The sequence below is a fragment of the Taudactylus pleione genome, unplaced genomic scaffold (genome assembly GCF_031769625.1).
Source record: "Taudactylus pleione unplaced genomic scaffold, aTauple2 ptg000191l, whole genome shotgun sequence".
In the NCBI taxonomy this organism is placed as follows: domain Eukaryota; kingdom Metazoa; phylum Chordata; class Amphibia; order Anura; family Myobatrachidae; genus Taudactylus; species Taudactylus pleione.
Genome location: NW_028284593.1, coordinates 2,423,403 through 2,445,561, shown reverse-complemented (window position 1 = coordinate 2,445,561; position 22,159 = coordinate 2,423,403). Strand labels below are relative to the sequence as shown.

The window sequence follows — 22,159 nt, the reverse complement described above, 5'->3', positions numbered from 1 at the left end:
AAGCGATTTCTTGTCCTGTAAATAACTACTATTAACTACTGCAAAATGCAAACCATGAACACTGGGCCTGATCCAGAGCCGAACGCTCTGATCACCCACAGCATATGCGAGCGTCCATGATGATGGTCACGATGGTCTTGACCATCGCGACCATCGGGCTTGCGACGGAGACCCTGCGGTAGGGTCTCGCTGCTGCAAGCCCTGGAGTGATTTTGGCTCTATCAGAGCCAAAATCACTCCCACTGACATCACTAGTGATGTCAGTGGGGCCGGCTTCAGATGGTAGGCGTTCCCATGGGAACGCCTCCGTCTGGCAGGCACGCCCCCGGCACGCCCACCAAAGGGGGCGTGCTGTCAATCAACATCGACAGCACGCCCAGCGGCGGGCTGGGCCGGGGGGCAGGGTGCCATGTGCCCTCCGGGCCGCAGCGTCATGTGGGCCGCGGGCAGTCTGTGTCACAGACTGCACCGCATGTGTAGCGCTGACCGGACGGAGTTCGGTCAGCGCTACGCAGCACAAACACACAGCCGCCGGCTCTGGCAGCTGTGTGTTTGCTTTAGCAGCTGATGAGAGTCCGACAGACTCTCATCGGCTGCTGCTCCCACTGCCGGAGCCGGACAGCTTCCGGCTCCCGCAGTGGGTAATGGGAGTGATGCGTCACTCCCATGACGCGTCACTCCCATAATGCAAAGCGGCGGACGGAGGAGCTGATCTCGGCGGCGGGACCAGGAGCAGGCGCGGGTGTCAGGTAAGTGTGTTTTTTTTTAAATTTTTTATTCTGTCTCTACTGCGGGGGGGGGAGGGGACTACTGGGAGCACTACAAGGGGGGGACTACTGGGGGCACTACAAGGGGGGGACTCCTGGGAGCACTACAGGGGGGGAATACTACTGGGAGCACTACAGGGGGGGAATACTACTGGGGGCACTACAAGGGGGGGACTCCTGGGAGCACTACAAGGGGGGAAATACTGGGAGCACTACAGGGGGGGGAATACTACTGGGGGCACTACAAGGGGGGGACTCCTGGGAGCACTACAAGGGGGGGAATACTACTGGGGGCACTACAAGGGGGGGAATACTGGGAGCACTACAGGTGGGGGAATACTGGGAGCACTACAGGTGGGGGAATACTGGGAGCACTACAAGGGGAGGAATACTGGGAGCACTACAGGGGGGGAATACTACTGGGGTCACTACAAGGGGGGGACTCCTGGGAGCACTACAGGGGGGGACTCCTGGGAGCACTACAAGGGGGGGACTCCTGGGAGCACTACAAGGGGGGGACTCCTGGGAGCACTACTGGGGGGGAATACTACTGGGGGCACTACAAGGGGGGCACTACTACTGGGGGGGACTACTACTAGGGACACTACAAGGGGAGGGGACTACTACTAGGGGCATTGCATAGGGGGAGGGGACTACTACTAGGGGCATTGCATAGGGGGAGGGGACTACTACTAGGGGCACTACATAGGGGGGAGGGGACTACCACTGGGGGCACTGCATTGAGGGACCACTGCTGGGGGCTCTATATAAAGGGCAATAGTGGGAGTACTGCATAGGGGGAAGACTACAACTGGGGCCACTATTTAAGGGGCACTGCATAAGGGTTACCACTACTGGGGGCACTATATAAGGGGCTTACTACTGGGGGCACAAGGGGCACTGCATAGGGGGGATCACTACTGGGGGCACTACTCGAGGCCTGCATAAGGGTGTCCTCCTGTGGCACAGGGTGGCACTGCATATGGGCACTACGACAGGGGGCTGCCCCTAATCTTTATTTTTACCTTACATTAATCCCATATGGACCCGCCTCCTCCCTAGAACACTTGAGGGTGGGGGCGCCGTAGCACGCACGTTCTTTCGGGCACCCTGGCTACACGCTACTCCTCTGCCAGGGCCGCCTGTATGCATTTGCCCCCCAGGCTAAAAATTGCCAGCCAGCCCCTGAGCACGCCCCCTTTGGTGCGAGACCCGGAGCGACGGAGAGCCCGTCGCTCGCCGGGTCTCGCGCATGCGCACGACGGAGCTCCCTCCATTGTGCGCATGCGCAGTGGGGGAACATCGACCCGCTTGCGAGCCTCCTGCGCTCGCGAGCGGGTCTGAATGACCCCCACTGTTGTGGCTATCATGAGGCTGATCTGAATTGAGAGTAGAGATGGCCATCGACCATCGATATTTAGCAATCCTCGATGGTTAACTGCTGATGGCCAATGGTTTTGCCATCAATGGTTCTCAACCATCGATGGAAGAGTGGGAGCTGATGGTTATTTATTTTGTCAAAATGGAGCTTGGCCCTGGCGACCGCTAAGCCACACTCCCATTGGCCCTCAGCCCGCCATACCCCCAGCAGTGGTGACCATCAAAGATTGCAAACCATCAATGTTTTTTGTGTGTATCATCGATGGTAATCACTGATGGTCCTATTGATGGTAACCATCGATGGACAAGGCAAAAGAAAAGCAAGTAACTTTGTATCTGGAACAAGCCATGTTGCAATGCATGGGGTGTAATTACATTTATTGTCTTTGCATGCAGGGTAAATACTGGCTGCTTTTGCATGTAGCCCACAAATGTTGGACAGCTTTATTTTTACACTGCAATTTAGATGTCAGTTTGGACACACCCCTCCCATATCTATATCTCTCTGCACATTTTGCATCTGTCCTGTCTGCAGTACAGTATGGTTTTACCAAGGTGCAAAGTTACTTGCTCTTTTCTGCATTGCTCACAACTCTGAATCGGCTCCCATGAATTCCACAGAGGAGTTTATACAGTAACATTATATAGAGTATGCTGGGCTCAGAGCTTACAGTTCAAAAAGCAGTTAATATATGGAGCATTTTTATGGGTAAGGTATATTGAAAAAGATGAGCATGTAAGTATTGCTCGCAGTATGTTCCTGTTATGAATGCTTTATATAATTAGTGTGCCATCAGTCAACTTAAGATAAGCTAGTAAAGAGAATATTTGGGGTTGGCAATGTTTGACCATCTGCAGAGTGATTGCTTCAGTTCTCTCCTATATAGACTTACTAGTGTTGATCATTATACCCGATATCTTTCTCTTCTAATTCCAGTCTGTGGAGAATTGTGTGTGTATCATGCGCAACCTCTCATACCACGTCCACAAGGAGGTGCCGGGAGCAGACCGGTTCCATGACCTGGACAACAACCTGCAAAGTGGGATTGGAGGGCAGCAAAAGAAAAAGAAAGATGATGCCGGCTGCTTTGGAGGCAAAAAAGCTAAAGGTAAATGGGGTGTGACATGTAAGCTTTCTGCATGTCCCCTGCTCTAGCAACATGAGTATAAGCATGTTGTTGTTGTTGTTGTTATATGTGTAATACAAGTCATCTTGTCAGGCATGTGTGTATGATCAGCCATTTTGTTTAGAATTGTCTCCAGTTATCCCAATGTCTGCCATGTCACAGTTTGTTTTCCATTATGGAATATTACTCACAGTGTCATACATTTTCTTTGGGCTGTTTAGACGTGCTGTTTTATTAGTACATAAGAGGGTTTCAGCAGCATAGGAGTTAGTCATTCTGGTTTATAGAGTTGATAATGGTCTATTAACTTCCAAGGTAAACAGCATTGCTTAGCTGCCTCTTTGTCTGCCACCACCCCATAACTCGTTATCGCCAATGCTTGGGCAAAGTCTGGCTTGCTAAAACCTGCTTTGCCTGTGTTTATAGAGGCTGGATTCCAGCTACATTCCCTGCCATGCTCTGTCACAAGTATGCTGTGACTCCTTTGTCTGCCTGCAGATCCCACCTCAGGCCCTTATTAGTTATTACTGTGCCTGTATCAGAGCTTGAATGAAAACACAAATCAGTGCTATGGGGAATGAGAGAGAGAGATATAGATATATCTATATCTTTCTATCTATAGTTCTCTGATATGCATGTATGTGTGTGTGTATGTGTGTGTATGTATATATATGTGTGTGTGTGTGTGTGTGTGTGTATGTATATATGTGTGTGTGTGTGTGTCATGTATGAAAACAACAGATCTAGCTCTGAAATTAAATTGCTCCCAACATCATGTTTAATGACCTAAGCAGTGCAATCCTAGGACAAAGCCTTTAGGACTGTGAGAGAGGAGCTGGACAGTTGCTGCTGCAGGGTCTGACCTGTGATTGTAGGAAGACAGTCATTATGTATTTGTAGCATTCAATACTTCTAATTATCTTTTGTAAGTGAAAGAAAGCTACAGTACAGTGAAGTCCTATAATAGTACATTTCAGTGTAGGAGGCAGGGCACCTTACAGACACTGCGTTGACTGTATATGTTTATGGTACTTGTCACTCTGCTTTATAGTGGACCACATAAACACATACTGTGCTGACTGGTTCAGTATACATTGATATTTAAGAACATTAATAATTCCTGCGCAAACACCATAGCAGAGTTTATTTTAGGCTTATACCAGCACAACCAAATGCTCTCCTTAGTTGAACAATTGTACTGAATATTGAGGATTGATATAGTTCCTTTCCATCCTAGAAGATGGCAAAGGAAGGAAACCACTTACTGCCTAGCAGGAGGGCCCTAGGTGCCTATAGTACAGTGATGTAAAGTTCTTAATTGTGACTAAATCTGATTGCTATTGTCTCTCCCCCATGTAATTCACCTTTCTTCTCTTGCTTCCCTGCTTATTAGAGGAGTGGTTTAACCAAGGTGAGTCTGTAGCTTCGTCTGCTTTACCCCCTCCTTGATTCCTGCCTCTGATAATTTGCCAAATATTCATATATACTGCTATCACACTTACTTCACCTACTTACAGGGTTAGTGATTTTAATAGTTAATTATAAACTATTTAGATGTACATTGTATTGTGCATTATAACCTAATTAGCAGTTATTCTAAAGGAGACCCTACTTCAGTCCCATTTTACTCCTTGAGTTGCATGTTCCTGTGCCACGGCAACCAGCAAGACGACTGACCTTAAGCGTGCCACCTCATCTTCCTCAGTGCCACAGAATTCACACTGACAACGTGTATCACAATCTACACTGGCAGTTTCTGCTACTTGTCCCCCTTCCTTCATTTTGGAGATCAGAGATGAACAGATTAAAGGTGACAGTGTTAGTTATGTGACCTCCAGTAACATACAGGTAGTTAAGCTGTTTGGTGCTAGGAAGAAACTATATATATATATATATATATATATATATATATATATATATATATATATAATTATATAGCACTAATCCACGGCACTCACCATTCCTAGTTTTGGGGTGCAACATGGTATGTGACCACATTGTTTAAATAGAAATCACAGGGGCTCTGCACTCACCATAATAACTAATAATAATAATAATAATAAACATGATAAACAGTGGGGTTTTGGTTCATGAATTGATCAATGCATTTAAGCTTGCAGCCCATCGTCACGGGACCCCACTTTACTGCAAGTCCCTACTCTATTGCTCAGATTTATAACATGGACATAGCCATCACATTAGTGTTAAACTCAGGGTATGCTATCAAGGTTTAAAGCTCACAGCAACTTTGCTTTTAAAAGTGATACAGTTACCAAGCACACCTGTTGCAAAGCACCTAGGAAAACAGCTGACACAAGTTAGATAACTAGTTAAAAGGGGTGCATGAGAAAATGTGATCACAAAAATGATTAATTATAAAAATTAATCATAATAAATGTGACCACATTGTTTAAATAGAAATCACAGGGGCTCTGCACTCACCATAATAACTAATAATAATAAAAATAATAAACAGTGGGGTTTTGGTTCATGAACCAAAACCCCACTGTTTATTATGTTTACATACCATGTTGCACACCAAAACTAGGAATGGTGAGTGCCGTGGATTAGTGCTTTTTGTTTATTATGATTAATTTTTATAATTAATCATTTTTGTGATCACATTTTCTCATGCACCCCTTTTATCTAGTTATCTAACTTTGTAAAAGCAAAGTTGCTGTGAGCTTTAAACCGTGATAGCATACCCTGAGTTTAACACTAATGTGATGGCTATGTCCATGTTATAATTCTGAGCAATAGAGTAGGGACTTGCAGTAAAGTGGGGTCCCGTGACGATGGGCTGCAAGCTTAAATGCATTGATCAATTCATGAACCAAAACCCCACTGTTTATTATGTTTATTATTATTAGTTATTATGGTGAGTGCAGAGCCCCTGTGATTTCTATTTAAACAATGTGGTCACATACCATGTTGCACCCCAAAACTAGGAATGGTGAGTGCCGTGGATTAGTGCTTTTTGTATATATATATATAGTGTGTGTGTGTGTGTGTGTGTGTGTGTGTGTGTGTATATATATATATATATATATATATATATATATAATATAGAGGTGGGAGGGGGAGAACTGGTGTTTAGACTGTACATTTGACTTTGAGGATGTTCAATATTACCATTCACTGTAAAAATCAACTTGTGTTGTAGAATTTTACATTTATAATGCAAGGAAGTAATATTGAAAGCCATTTCAGAGAGATCTAGAAATTAGGGTACAGTAGTTTCCCTGAGTATATCGCAAGAACAGCATCACTGCTGCATATGACGAGGAATCATTCTCATACTGGTCGCACATGCCGTGCTATCAGCACATGGACCAAAAACACCAGTGATGCCCAAGAATAATCCAATTTTAATGTATAATTTTTGAGTATGCTCAAAATTGCCTTTCGATGGTGACCGCAGATAACCACCTTTAAATACATTTACAGACACGACTCATCTCAGAAGTGGCCAGTTCTTGTCCTGTTTGGCACCTACATGTGTGGGCAGCGATAATAACCCTCTACAAGTACACTGAGTGAAAAGGGGATGTTTAGCAAATCTCTTTCACAGTTTGTTTACCCTTAGGACAAACTTGATAGTAACATGGCTTCCGGTGTGCACTACTTTGTATAGTAAATACACATACGGTACCATGATAAATCAGCTTCTTTTTCATCTCGCTTAGTAATACTGTGGATGAATAGGACAACAAAAGAAGTAGGGTCACAAGTATTGCAAAAATTAAAGACTGGGTCATGCCGGATATTGAGAACCTGAGATAAGATCTCAGTAATATAATGAGTAGAGCAAAAAAATAATACTATGGATGATAACAGAACCAATTACCATTTGATTATTATTAATAATAATTAAAAGATCAAGTGTGTAAAAAGAAGATCTAACAAATGTTTGCTGTACAAAGAACCAGCCTTGTTGGATGTATACCAAAGGCTCACTACTATTAGCATTAATTAATTGGTTGTAGGTGGTTACAAACATTCTAAATATAGTATAATTCCAGTTTTCTGCCACCTCTTACATTTTTATACTATTACTGACTGTTTAGAGTCTGGTAAAAATCAACAATATAAAGGTTGACAGTCAATAGGTTGACACCAAATGGTCGACATGCGATAGGTCAGCAGGGTTAATAGGTCGACCTGTTCAAATGATCGATACAGGTTTTTTTAATGTGATTTAACCCTGATCCTTACCCTCCCTAGTGCCTAAACATAACCCTAGCCTAGCCCTCCCTCAAGTGCCTAACCCTAACATTGTCAGTCAACCTTTTGTACCTTTCGACCTATTGACCGTCAACCTATTCTTTGTTGATCGTCTATCCGTATAGATCGACTGTTTACATTACTCTTTAAGTGACCCTGTTGGGCTGATGCCTTGTTGGAAGAGTGTATCTTTAAACTTTACGGTGGGCTAAGTAGGGGCAGGGTTGCAGGGGGTCAAAAGTGTGTGAACTTTTTATTTAAAGAAGACTCCGGCAGGCACTTGCGTGATGACATATAATTTTTATCTACATTTTTTTTAATATAACTAATCATCTGCATTACTTTTTTTCTTTTCATCTTTACTATTGTACTTTTTAGGACAGTCTTGCTCTTTCTTCTCTTGTGGTTTTTCCTTTTTTTCTATACTGTTAATCAGTTTTGCATAATGTTATGTTATTGGCTAATTTTCAGTATCTGTGGTATTTGACAAGTATGTATGGAGACTGTGGGGTCAGGTGGTATTTGACAAGTGTGTTTGGAGACTGTGGGGTCTATATACTAAGCCTTGGAGATAGAGAAAGTGCCAACCAATAAGCTCCATACTGTCATTTGCAAACAGTCTTAGCACATATATACAGGGGTCTATGTACTATGTCAGAACTCTCTGGAAATATTTTTTTATTTTACTTATTAACAGTTTCTTATATAGCGCAGCATATTCCGTTGCGCTTTACAATTGGAAACATAAATAGAACAAAACTGGGAAATAACAGACAGATATATAGGTAGGAAGGCCATGCTCGTAAGCTTACAATCTATAAGGAAATAGGCATTGATACACAATGATAGGTGCTATATATTGCATTTTAATCCAGCCAGAATGCAGAGTTTCTTGGTGGGCTACATGATCCAGTCACACAGGAATGTCGGCCAAATATTAAGAGGATGTGAAAGAAAGACAATGTGTGAGGTTATGTGTGGACAGTGAAAGGAGATGTAATTAGAAATGGAAGCTATGAAGGTTATGTGGGGGGTTCTGGAATCTGATAAGCTTGCCTGAAGAGGTGAGTTTTCATGGAACGCTTGAAGGAGACTAGAGGAAAGTCTTATTGTGCATGCTAAGGCATTCCATAGAGTGGTTGCAGCACGAAGAAAGCCCTGTAACCGTAAATGGGAGCAATTAATGCGTGGGGATGAGAGACGCAGATCTTGTGTTGAGCGGAGAGGTCGGGTTGGAAGTAACATCATTGACAGATGTTGGAGGGATAAGAGCTCAGTTAGCCATTCCACGGCGATGTGAATAATTTTTTATCAGCTGTTGATTTTATTATATAGATAACACAATGCATTTGGAAGCAATTCTGGTAATATTTGCCTTCTTAAGAAAAACTTCAATAGGTCATCATGCTGCATTTTGTTCAATGTTTATGTATACAGTTTGCAATTATTATATAGTATGGAAGTCATAAATTAACAAAGTAAGGATATGGCTGCATGAAAAACCATACATCTTTCCTTTGACTGACACTTATGTGCATGTGCTATATTTAGTGGGAATAAGAGGTGACACAGCTGTTGTGCAGAACAAAGTAAAACATCAAGACATTGAAACTGAACGTGTGGTGGTGATGTGACGTGTAACTTTTCTCAAAGCCATTTGATTATTATTATTATTAATAATAATAATAATAATAATAATAATTATAATAATAAAAATAATAACATGCATTATAGATATTTTTAAAATAAATAATTACTCAACTCTAATTAAAGAAATTAAATTGCAGAACTATTTTCTTGAATATATAGATTAATGCATTGCAACCTGCTTCCAGTCTAGCGTCACATTCTTGTATTTGCGTGCGCACAATAAATTGTATGTCTGCTGTGCTGGAAGGGATCTAGTTCAGAAATGAGCGCATGCATGTCAGATCTCAATAAATAAAGAATTGGAGAGGTGCACTGATATATTGTGGATTGAAATGTAATTTGTTTTTTAGTGTGTACATCCCTATGGATTGCCTTGCTTTGCCCAGAAATAACATCAGTCTTCTTGCTTTCAGGAAAGAAGAATGGGGATATGGACAAGAACTTTGATACCCTCGACTTGCCGAAACGATCTGAATCTGCAAAAGGTACGGTACAGTTCTCGACTGCCCACAGCCCACAACTGTGGACATGAGTATGAGACTGCATGTGGCCTTCTGGAGATTGGTACTGGTGTGCTGGAGATTGTCAGGTTATCTAGTAATGAAGTCTACATAGGTGGATTGCTCTTGGCAAAGTTGTTGAAACAGTTAATATTTCTTGGTTTAGTTGCTTATACATACAATAGACAGAATGATTCACATGTGACTGAATTTCAGTCCAAACCACTTGATTACCCCGTTCATTCGCCATTAGCAGCTTATTAACTTGTGGTGTTCGAGCTCAGGAGAACGTCACCAGAGAACTGTGAGGAATGATCTTGTTCTAAGGTTTATTTACCCTGATTGCAGCGATGATCAGAGAGAGTGGGGGAGCTGTTTCATCATCGCTCCTGCTTGTTTGTGCAGATTAAAATGTGCTTGTTGTGTATGGATTGATGCTCCAGGGACCCCAAAGTGTCCACTTAACTCATTTTGTTGAACGGCTTCTTACTGGCACATTCTGTTTTGATTGTACTGTGCTGTTTGTGTGCGCTAATCACCATTGCTCAGTACAGGGATAGTAGTAGATTGGAAGGGAAATTTCACTCTTGTGTATTCATTTTGATGGAGATAACAGAATGTAATGGTAAGTTACTGGACTTCTGGGGAATCTCCTGACACAACAAGGTGACATAATTGTATGTGCAGACACATAGCCAGTAGTTAGTAATTTAACTGGAGTTGCTGCTTCCTGCTAGGCATAATGAACTTTCATTTTACACCATGTACTTATCACTGTTTGTTTCTTATTCATCCCGTGTCCTATCTGCACTCCACCTCTATGATGTGTAGTACTACAGCTTGGTGCACTGTGCAATCGATCAAGCTCCATGCAGACAGTGAGTGCTAGCTGACCTTAGAATCTTTTAGTATTGATTGTATCTAAGGCTAAGAACAGATTGCCTGCAGCCCATGACTTACAGAGACCACATGTATCACAACATCTGTTTTATAGATTGCTAGAACTCCTGAGCAGCCACAGGTACATGTGTACACATAAGGGCTCACATTTGTGTCCTAGGGGTACAGACATTGCACCAAAGAACATATACAGGTCTTCTGTGGATGGGCTAGCCTGGACACATTATATGAAAAGCAGACATTTCTGGCTTCACCAGATTGTTGTACCTCATGAATAACTATTTTCATGTGGGGAGAGTGGAAGCACAACTACTGGCATGGGAGGCAACCTCAAAAACGGGTATTGGGCTTAACGGTAAAATAAACTGAGAAGATCCAAACTATTCTATCCATACTTATTTGCCATACCAGCATGTACCGGGTGTAGAATGAAAAGTCGACACCAGTATGTCGACAGGTTCTAAATGTTGTCAGTCAGAATGTTAACATGGACATTCGGTCGACAATCAATATGTCAACATTCACAAATGTCGACATAGTTAATGTGTCAACATTTTCATCATGTTGACATGTATGTTGACTCCAGAATGTCAACATACAGGTTTTTTTGCATACTGTATATTAGGCTAACACTAAACCTAACCCTAAAAATAACAAAAAAAATATGCAGACGACATTCTGGTGTCGATTTTATTAACATGATGACATTCTAACTATGTCAACATTTGTGAATGACTATAATTTTTTTATCTACCTTATTTCCATGTCATAATTCTGACTGTCAACATCATGAACCTGTCGAACACATATACAAAATGTTATTGATGGATACTGGTTAAATTTCAGTCACATTTTCTGTGCTTTAAATGCTGTCAAATTTATCTGTAGGAAACTACAGCGTTTCTGAGATCTGCTAGACCAGTCTCTCATACCACCTCAGAGTACTTGTGTTATTACATCCCATGTACCCACTGGTTAAACTCTCATATTGCCTGCACACTGCAGTCAGTGTAAACAGCAAGTTATGGTCACACTGTCACTGATTCACTCTCAAAACCAGTCCTCAGGACACACTAGCAGTACATGTTTTCCAGGTCTCCTCACTGGGTCATAAATTAAATAATAAGATCTACCTGTGGATCATCTAAAATGTGTCAGTCAGTAATGAATACACCTATGCTCCAGCAAGGAGATATGGAAAACATGCACTGTTAGTATGTCCCAAGGACTGGAATTAAGAAGTACTGGTGTAGACAGTAGCAAAATGAGAGGATAAATGTTGGGTCCACTGGGCTGGGATATGGTGGGTTTAAAAATTGCTAATTTATAAACCACTGTAAACTAGTCTACGTGATAAGACCTCATAGTAAAAAAAAATTAAAAAAAATTATATATTTTTATGTCAATGTTTGTGCCACTAGTTACAATATTATTGCTGGCATTGGCAAGGGAAATGTATTAGAAACGTATATTTAAGTATTGCTTTAAGTAAAAATATGTGTGTTAATATTATAAACAATATGCATATATATTGAGCAATGTCATCCTGCGATTGATACTGAAAAAGTACTTTAAATTGAACTTGATTGGAAAAAGCAGCTTATATGGTTTGTGTGTGGCTCAGTTCATGGTTAACTCCTGTTTGTAGGACAACAATATGGCAGCAGCACTTACAGTAGCGGCATGCTGCACCCCCAGTAGATAATAGTGTGAATGATAAGGTGGGTATAATAGTATTTGAGAAGCACGAGGGAGCATGTTCCTGTCTAATATGTCTTTGCAATATCACTACCACTTCACTGGGAGAGTGACGGCTGGGTCTTACTGCCGCCTACTCTCTGCCATCCTGATCAGATCTGAGAGCTTTCTTCTCTCACACCTCATTTGCAGCATTAAAATACAGAAGAGGCCTTAATGACATTCAATTGGTTCTAGCATAATCACAGTCAATGTCAAGCAACAAGCTGGTATCTGTGCCTTGCAAGAGAGTATTTAAGCCAATCCTACGTTTCCATAGGATGTATGTGCACCTCATGTTTCCAAGATAACGTAACTTAGAATATATCATTGGAGAAAATAACCCGGCAATGAAACGGATATACTTTCAAAATATTAATAAAATTTTTTTATTGCCATGTTCTTGTGTTTAAAGAGCACCAGACACCAAGGTGACAGAGGTGTATAAATCAGTCACATACTACAGTAAACTACAGAAAACACTAAAATACAATGTGTGAAGTGCGTTTCTTTTTTTGTTCTTAAAGTAGTAAGTATAAAGTATTTAATGGACCATAAACTCCAAAAAAAAGCTAAAACTGTTCATTAATGTACTATGGAGGTTAAATTCATTGTTGACCTGGCATATCACTGCAGCCAGGGCCGGACTGGGACTAAAAAGAGGCCCTGGCATTGAAGAGCACACAGGCCCACCTTGCGTCAGCATCTGGCTCCAGGCAAAGACTCCTCCCCTTACTATTCATGACCCCTCCCACTTCTTAGTCTATGCTCATACAAATTTGATTAATATTAGAGCAACATACAAGCAGTGGCGTAACAAGGGTATTTAGAGCCCAGGGCAAATTTAAAAATGGAGACCCCCCTATGTGCGCGTCAAAAAATGGACGTGGTCACTTAAAAATGGGGCGTGTCAACATGACAAACACCCCTTTCTTGTCACTCTGAAAATGCCTTTCCATATGCACCTTAACTAGTGTTCACTCTAGCTCCGGCGGCAGGCAGGGCGCTGGAGCTAGAGAGGGCACTTCTGTGCGCTTGCCTGAAAAGGGGGCATAGCCATTGAAAAGGGGGCATGTCTATAAGACGCGTCCCCTTTTCATCACTCTTGGGGTGTGCCCGGCACTTACCAACACCAGTGGCAGATCTAGACTCTTCTTTTAGGGGGGGGCGGTTTACAGTTTAGCACCGACTCCTCCCCATTCCAGTCCTGACTCCTCCAATTAATACCTTGCCAGCCAATAATGTGAGCTGCAAGGAGGAAAGATGGACTTGTGACTATGAGTTTCTGCACTCAGCATATGCACACACAGATATCCACATATATACATACAGCCACATATGCACACACACACACACACACACACACACAAACAAACACATATACATACAGCCACATATGCACACACACACAGATAGCCACATATAATACATACAGCCACATATGCACACACAGATAGCCAGATATATACATACAGCCACATATGCACACACACACACAGATAGCCACATATATACATACAGCCACATATGCACACACACACACACACACACACACACACACACACACACACACACACACACACACACACACACGTACAGCCACATATGCACACACACACAGATAGCCACATATAATACATACAGCCACATATGCACACACAGATAGCCAGATATATACATACAGCCACATATGCACACACACACACAGATAGCCACATATATACATACAGCCACATATGCACACACAGATAGCCAGGTATATGCACACACTCAGCCACATATGCACACGCACACACACACACACACAGATAGCCATATACACATACAGCCACATATGTACACACGGCCACATATATACATACAGCCACATATGCATACACACACACACACACACACACACACACACACACACACACAGCCACATATATACACACACACAGCCACATATGCATACACACACACACACACACACACACACACACACACACACACACACACACACACACACACAGCCACATATATACACACACACAGCCACATATATACACACACACACACACACACACACACACATAGCCACATATGTACACACAGCCACATATATTTACACACACTGAATATTAGTAACTTATGTGCTCTCCTGTAATGTACCTTACTGGTTGTGGATAGACCCCCTTCCATGCTACCACGGTACTTCTTCCTGATGGGGGCTGGTCCTCGGGAAAATGGCCACCGCTCCACATCACATGAACATGATAAAGCCAGGGGACACCTGCTACTACTCTATCGCCCTCTAGTGCCTGGCCCTGGATCTCCACCTCCTTATGCCGGCAGCAGCGTGACATGGCCGGCTGCTGGATGCTAGGGAGTGGGACGCGGAGCTCTCTTCTATGGCAGCGGGGTCTGTGCTGCTCTGTCTAGCTAGGGGGGCGATCCGTCAGTGACGTACACGCTGGGCAGCCCCCTTATATAGTGCCCCACATGCGCCAAGCGTCTATTCTCCGGCGGTGACTTGAGTCACCGCACATTTCCCATCCGTGAGACACTGCGAGTCGGGGGTGAAGACGGCATCCGCAGGCTGTGAGGGCAGGGCGCTTTTTAACCTCCAGAAGGAGGGCAGGGCATCATGCCCCGCTAAAACAGCCTAGCAGGAACACTACTTAACCCCAGTAGTGCCCCTTATACAGTACCCCCAGTATGCAATGCCCCCAGGAGTGGTCCCCCTTATGCAGCCCCCCATTAGTTCCCCTTATACAGTGCCCCCAGTAGTGGTCACCCTTATGCAGTGCCCTTTATATAGTGCCCCCAGTAGTGGTACCCCCTATGCAGTGCCCTTTATATAGTGCCCCCAGTAGTAGTCCCCCCCCATGCAGTGCCCCCAATAGTGGTCCCCCTTATGCAGGCCCCCAGTAGTGATCCCCCCTATCCAGTGCCCCTTATACAGTGCCCCCAGGTGTGGTCCCCTCTATGTAGTGCCCCCAGTATTGGTTCCCCCAGTGCAGTGCGCCTTGTAGTAAGCCCCTTATATTGTGCCCCCAATAGAAGTAAGCCCCTTATATTGTGTCCCCAGTAGAGGACCCCCCTCCTGATACAGTGCCCCCAGCAGTAGTTTTCCCCCCCCCCAGTAGAGGTCCCCCGATGCAGTGCTCCCAGCAGTAGCAGTAGCCCCTCCAATAGTAGTCTTCAGTAGAAGGCTCCCCCCCATGCAATGCATATACAAACATGTAAAAAAAATACACTTACCTGAATCCACGCTCCGGCCACAGCTTCCGCTGCCGCACGTCAGTCCTCCCTGGCTGGCGCGCTCTGGCTTACGGGAGAGACGTCATGACGTCTGTCCCATTACCCACTGCAAGAGCCGGAAGGCGGAGCTCACGAGTGAGCTCCAGCCCGGCTCTTGCAGTGGGCGCAGCAGCTAATGAGAGTCTGTCTGACGGCGGCGATGTGTGTGCAGCAGCCATCCTCAAACACGGCCGCCGCTCGCGTGATGACGTCATGACGCGGCCACGTCATGACATCATCACACATTGATGCGGCCGCGGCGAGAGGTGAACCCAGTCGGGTAATCCTGCGCTCGCCCAGACCGGACCATCTGGCCATCGGCACTTCTGGCATTTGCCAGAAGTGCCCGATGGCCAGTCCGGCCCTGACTGCAGTTGCTAGAAAGCAGAGTATTACCTGCCCACTTCATTACAGATAGCTGAGGCTCCTCCTACATCTGTACTGAGGGGATCTGACACAGGTAAAAAAAAAGAGCCGAGGGCAGCAGTTATTTAACCTGCTGTGACATCACTGCCCAATCACAAATCCACACAGTACATTTCATCTGCATACCTATCAATCACCTTGTTTCACAGGGAAGTATCTTCCTCCCAACATGCTTCTGTAGGGGACTGAAAGACCACATTGTGGACAAATATATCATGTATACTAGTGTACAAATGTCAGTTATTTAATGTAGATTATTAATTTTAATAATACAGCCTTTCATACGCATTAATGTCGCATGGACTTTTCTTGCTCTAAATAAATTTCATCCTGATCTTTAAACTGGATGGGAATTTTATATGGATTTCTGTAATTGTTGATTGGTATATGTATATAACTTTAAAAGGTAATTTATCGTATCCTCCTTATAACTGTCCATACAGTGTATAGCACTTAATGTGTTGATTTGTGTCCAGTCTTTCCTGTTCTCAAATATATGTACAGGATGAGAGAAGCCACGGATTAGGATGTCTGAGAGCTTTGGAAAGGTCTCTTTAGTGTTATTGCTCATTCCTTACTGAATGGTTTTAACCACAAGAATTTCCTTCTAAAAATACTCTTTAAATCACAGAGAGGCGGCTGTGGGGACAGAACATGGCCAAGAATCCACTGTTGCTATTCATTCTCCATGGAAGTAATTTGCAGGACGGCCTTTGAAGCATGTTGAGGCCTCTGTATACTTCAGGCCTAGCAGCCTTTATTTTGCAGCCCAGAGCTCCTTATTAAATGCTAAACAACTTTTCCAAAGTTGATTACATTTCTTTTACATAATAAAATAAAAATCCATATTAATGACCTCAGTATACTCTAGTTGAGTATTAATGACCTCACCTAGAAATTTTTAGCAGTTTTGTTCTTAAATACTAGCTTAATATGAATGTATAACTACTAGCTTAATATGAATGTATAACTACTAGCTTAATATGAGTGTATAAATACTAGCTTAATATGAATGTATAACTACTAGCTTAATATGAGTGTATAAATACTAGCTTAATATGAATGTATAACTACTAGCTTAATATGAGTGTATAACTACTAGCTTAATATGAATGTATAACTACTAGCTTAATATGAGTGTATAAATACTAGCTTAATATGAGTGTATAACTACTAGCTTAATATGAGTGTATAAATACTAGCTTAATATGAAAGTATAAATACTAGCTTAATATGAGTGTATAAATACTAGCTTAATATGAATGTATAACTACTAGCTTAATATGAATGTATAACTACTAGCTTAATATGAGTGTATAACTACTAGCTTAATATGAATGTATAACTACTAGCTTAATATGAATGTATAACTACTAGCTTAATATGAATGTATAACTACTAGCTTAATATGAATGTATAACTACTAGCTTAATATTAATGTATAAATACTAGCTTAATATGAATGTATAAATATTAGCTTAATATGAAAGTATAAATACTAGCTTAATATGAGTGTATAACTACTAGCTTAATATGAATGTATAAATACTAGCTTAATATGAGTGTATAAATACTAGCTTAATATGAATGTATAAATACTAGCTTAATATGAGTGTATAAATAATAGCTTAATATGAGTGTATAACTACTAGCTTAATATGAGTGTATAACTACTAGCTTAATATGAATGTATAAATACTAGCTTAATATGAGTGTATAAATACTAGCTTAATATGAATGTATAACTACTAGCTTAATATTAATGTATAAATACTAGTTTAATATGTGTGTATAAATACTAGTTTAATATGAGTGTATAACTACTAGCTTAATATGAGTGTATAAATACTAGCTTAATATGAGTGTATAAATACTAGTTTAATATGAGTGTATAACTACTAGCTTAATATGAGTGTATAAATACTAGCTTAATATGAGTGTATAAATACTAGCTTAATATGAATGTATAACTACTAGCTTAATATGAGTGTATAAATACTAGCTTAATATGAATGTATAACTACTAGCTTAATATGAATGTATAAATACTAGCTTAATATGAGTGTATAAATACTAGCTTAATATGAATGTATAACTACTAGCTTAATATGAGTGTATAAATACTAGCTTAATATGAATGTATAAATACTAGCTTAATATGAATGTATAACTACTAGCTTAATATGAGTGTATAAATACTAGCTTAATATGAGTGTATAAATACTAGCTTAATATGAGTGTATAAATACTAGCTTAATATGAGTGTATAAATACTAGCTTAATATGAATGTATAACTACTAGCTTAATATGAGTGTATAAATACTAGCTTAATATGAATGTATAACTACTAGCTTAATATGAATGTATAACTACTAGCTTAATATGAATGTATAAATACTAGCTTAATATGAATGTATAACTACTATAGTTGGAACGGAAAAATCAGGTCTATTTTTTTCATGATCAAAATTGTTATTATTATCTTCATCATCATTATTACTTTTGTTATCTATTTTCAAAGCATAAAAGCCAGTGAATAATCAATTTAATGTGTTGCAGTGAGTTCAGCTGGGTCTGGGTGGCAACATTAGAAGAATCAAAGGGACAACACTGTAATTGCAGCTATTGAAAGCATAATTACTAAAACAAAAATAAATGGTGGAATTTATGGACTCATAGAATTGGGTTAAAACAAAATATAATATACTGTACTGTACAACATAACGATATATACAAGTAATTAAAAAATGACAATCCAAAATATATATATTCTAATAGCTGGTATGTATAACAGACCATATCCTATGAAGCATGCAGAACCGCACTGAAAGGAGCTGCCAACATATAATAGGTAAAGCAGGAGTGTTAATTAGAAAATGGCATTTATCACTGAAATGGTGAAAATTATTCACTGAGCAGTCACCTTTTGATGAGTGGTCTATGGAAAGTCTCCCCTATCCAGACTATACAGCAGCATTAGTATACATTTGTAGTTGTCACGTATTGGTGTCACATTCAGTAAATAATATCTCCCATCCATGTCAAGCAAATCTAGTCACAAGGATGTACAATATGAATGGGTGTTTTCCTCTCCAATTGTGCTATTGTAACCTTCGGGTTGGGAACACGTTCCCGGCTATTATAATGCTGGCGGTCAGAATCCCAGCAGCGTAATCCCGTCGGTGGAAATCCTGACGCATGCAGGTAAGTATTCTAATCCTTTCCCTAGCCCTAACCCACCTTTTCCGTAGCCTAACCCTCCCCGGCCCCCCCCTCCCGCAGCCGAAACTTAACCCTCGCCCTAGTGCCTAACCCCTAACCTTAAACCTAACCCTAATACTCGCCATTGGGATAGCAGCTGTCGGGATTCTGGAGCCAGGATTCATGCTGTTGTCAGGATTCCGGTGCTGGAATTCTGGGCCTGATTCAGAGCCGGACGCTATTTGCGCTCGCTCATTCAGAAAAAGGGGCCGGCTATTTAAATTGAGCGCTCGCTCTTTGCGGTCTGTTGACGCCTCTGTGTGTGAGCAAGCGAACGAAACATGCGCTCGCTATTTTGTAAAGACACCCCCTGACCGCTCGCATCCTACTTCATCTCCGCTATTTATTAGATTAATCGAGTACATCGAAAGGCTTGAACTGCTCGCTGTGCTAGTGGTTGGATTTTCCTACCGCAATCATGCGAACAGTTCAGGCTAAGAGACAACCAAGTGACGTGGCCGATGACGCTGCTTTGTTACTTATGCACACCCTTAAAACGCCCGTTTTGACCGTTCGGATCTCCACTCCCCATTTTCAAGCACCTTCCCCTGTTACCACCCACAAACGCCTCATCCTGTCACTCAAATTAGCAGGCACTCGCTATTTTGCGAGCGCTCAATTTCTGACCGCACTGACTGGTTAGCACATGCGCATTATGACCCATACCATGCGCAGATGTGCGAACATCGCTCGGAGCGAACGAGCGGCCGCTTACGAGCGGCTCTGAATCAGCCCTCTGTCCGCCAGCATTGTCTGCCTTGGGATGATGGCTATGGCTACATCACATCGCCTGAGAAGTTCCTATTTAGGTGATTAATCAGCAAAACACATCAGTTACATCAAACAAACAAACAAACAAAAAAATTATTTTCAAAAACAGATTTTCTTCACTGTGGGGCATACCTGCTTTTACATTTATAGGTTTATTCATTTTATTTAATTTTAAATTATTTGCATATACCACTATGTTCTATACTAAAATATTTGTTTTAAGATAATGCCTTGAGTCAGTACATTCTTGTCATTTATTTATCTTTTAGTTCTTAATGTATTATTTATTACCAGTTATTTATATAGCGCACGCATATTCCACAGCGCTCTACAGAGATTATTTGTCCATTCACATCAGACCCTGCCCCAGTGGAGCTTACACTCTATATTCCCTACCACATGTGCACACACATACAAACAGGACCGAATTAAAAGGTGGGAGACAGGGGTGGTCATCACGGGGGCCCCAATACAGAGGGGCCCGCACTACTAGAGCATGCAGGGGGGTTTCTACATATCTAGAACCAATTCCCCTGCTACCGTGGCCAAAGTGGGGGCGGAGCCAATACGGCAAGCCTCGCCCCATATGAACCGCAAATCGCAACATTACAGCTGAGGGGGCGTGGCCTAATGAAGTGAGCAGCAGGTGCATAAATTGTAAGTGTATGTGTACTATTTTATTGTTTATATGTGTATGTATGTGTTTATGTGTATGTGTTAGTGTGTGTACTGTATACTGTATACTGTGTACATGTTAGTTTGTATGTATGTTAATGTGTATATATGTGTTAGTGTGTGTATGTGTTAGCATGTGTATTCTGTATATGTGTGTTAGTGTGTATGTTATATATAATATATACGTTTGCTACATATATTTGATATAATATATATATATATCTATATTATATGTGTGTGTTTAACACACATACGGTTAGTGTGACCCTGCCGAGAACAGGTGTCCAGTGGACACTGTTCCCGGATGGTGGCTGAGCTGCAGCTGATCTGTGTTCTGAATGCAACAGCACAATCAGGGCTGCCGCATAGAGCGCAGAGCGGCTCCCGAGTCCCATTATCAGCATCACGTGACACATCATGTATGTGGCGCTGATCACTGATGTCGTGCTTCAGGAGCCGCTCTGCACTCTATGCAACAGCGCTGACTGTGCTGCTTCATACACAACACAGAGCCAGAAGGTAAGTAATCGTGGCTTGGTGGAGGCCCCCACAACTTGGTTGCCCCAGAGCCCCCACAAGCCTTAATCCGGCTCAGCATACACAGTACGGTTAATTTTTGTCTGGAGCCACTTAACCTACCAGTATACTTTTAGAGCGTGGGAGGAAACCCACGCAAGCACAGGGATAATATACAAACTCCACACAGTTAGGGCTATGGTGGTAATAGAACCCAAGACCTCAGTGCTGTGAGGCAATAATGCTAACCATTACACCAACCCTTTTGCAATAAGGTAATAAATAGTTGGAATTGCGATGTGATGTTATATGATGTTTTCTTTAGTATTTTTTTTTGTTGCGAGTGGTCGCAATATCCCCTATTGGACGATCGTTTCTTTAAATATTAGTTCTTTGCTATATCATACTTGTCACTTTTGTATTGAGCATCTACAATCTTACTTTTTCACTTCGGTTTGGGTGGTCAGTCCACAAGACAAACCTAAAAGGTAGTTTTATATAAAATGATTTAGTGTACTCCTTGACAATTGTTTATAGAGCTTGAAGGCTAATCGTTTCACTAGGAGCCTGGTTTATATTCAGACTGTTCAACTAGACTCATGTGATGTTTAAAAATACCTGTTGCTACTGTAGCTACTAGTGTAACAAGGCATCACTCTCTCATTATTATTTTGGGCACTTTAAATGGGTTTGAGTTTTAGATCACACATTCAGCATGCGCATTTTACATATTTATATGTTAATAACTTATTTGTGATGTTTTTACTATAACAAGCATTGTATATGGCATTATTCTTTATGCCACACACAGTCTAGCGCACTTAGGTATCTGGTGCAAATGTAACTGCTCTGTATTTTGTTTTCATTATTTAACACTATCAAATCTATATGTCTAATTCATGGCCACTATGGGGCCTGGTTCAAAGTTGGACGCAGTTGTGA

The 22,159-nt window shown here is 41.8% G+C and overlaps 1 protein-coding gene across 10 annotated transcripts in view; it reads left to right on the top strand.

The window, feature by feature from the left end:
- Positions 1-22,159, top strand: part of ARVCF (ARVCF delta catenin family member) — a 974,893-nt gene that overhangs the window by 910,346 nt on the left and 42,388 nt on the right. For 9 of the 10 annotated variants that reach the window (XM_088476674.1, XM_088476676.1, XM_088476675.1 and 6 more), the window contains 3 exons: positions 3,085-3,256; positions 4,668-4,685; positions 9,562-9,633. In XM_088476674.1, coding sequence (XP_088332800.1) covers positions 3,085-3,256; positions 4,668-4,685; positions 9,562-9,633 — 262 coding nt within the window. The remainder of the gene's footprint in view (positions 1-3,084; positions 3,257-4,667; positions 4,686-9,561; positions 9,634-22,159) is intronic. The other variant, XM_088476671.1, reaches the window with a different exon arrangement.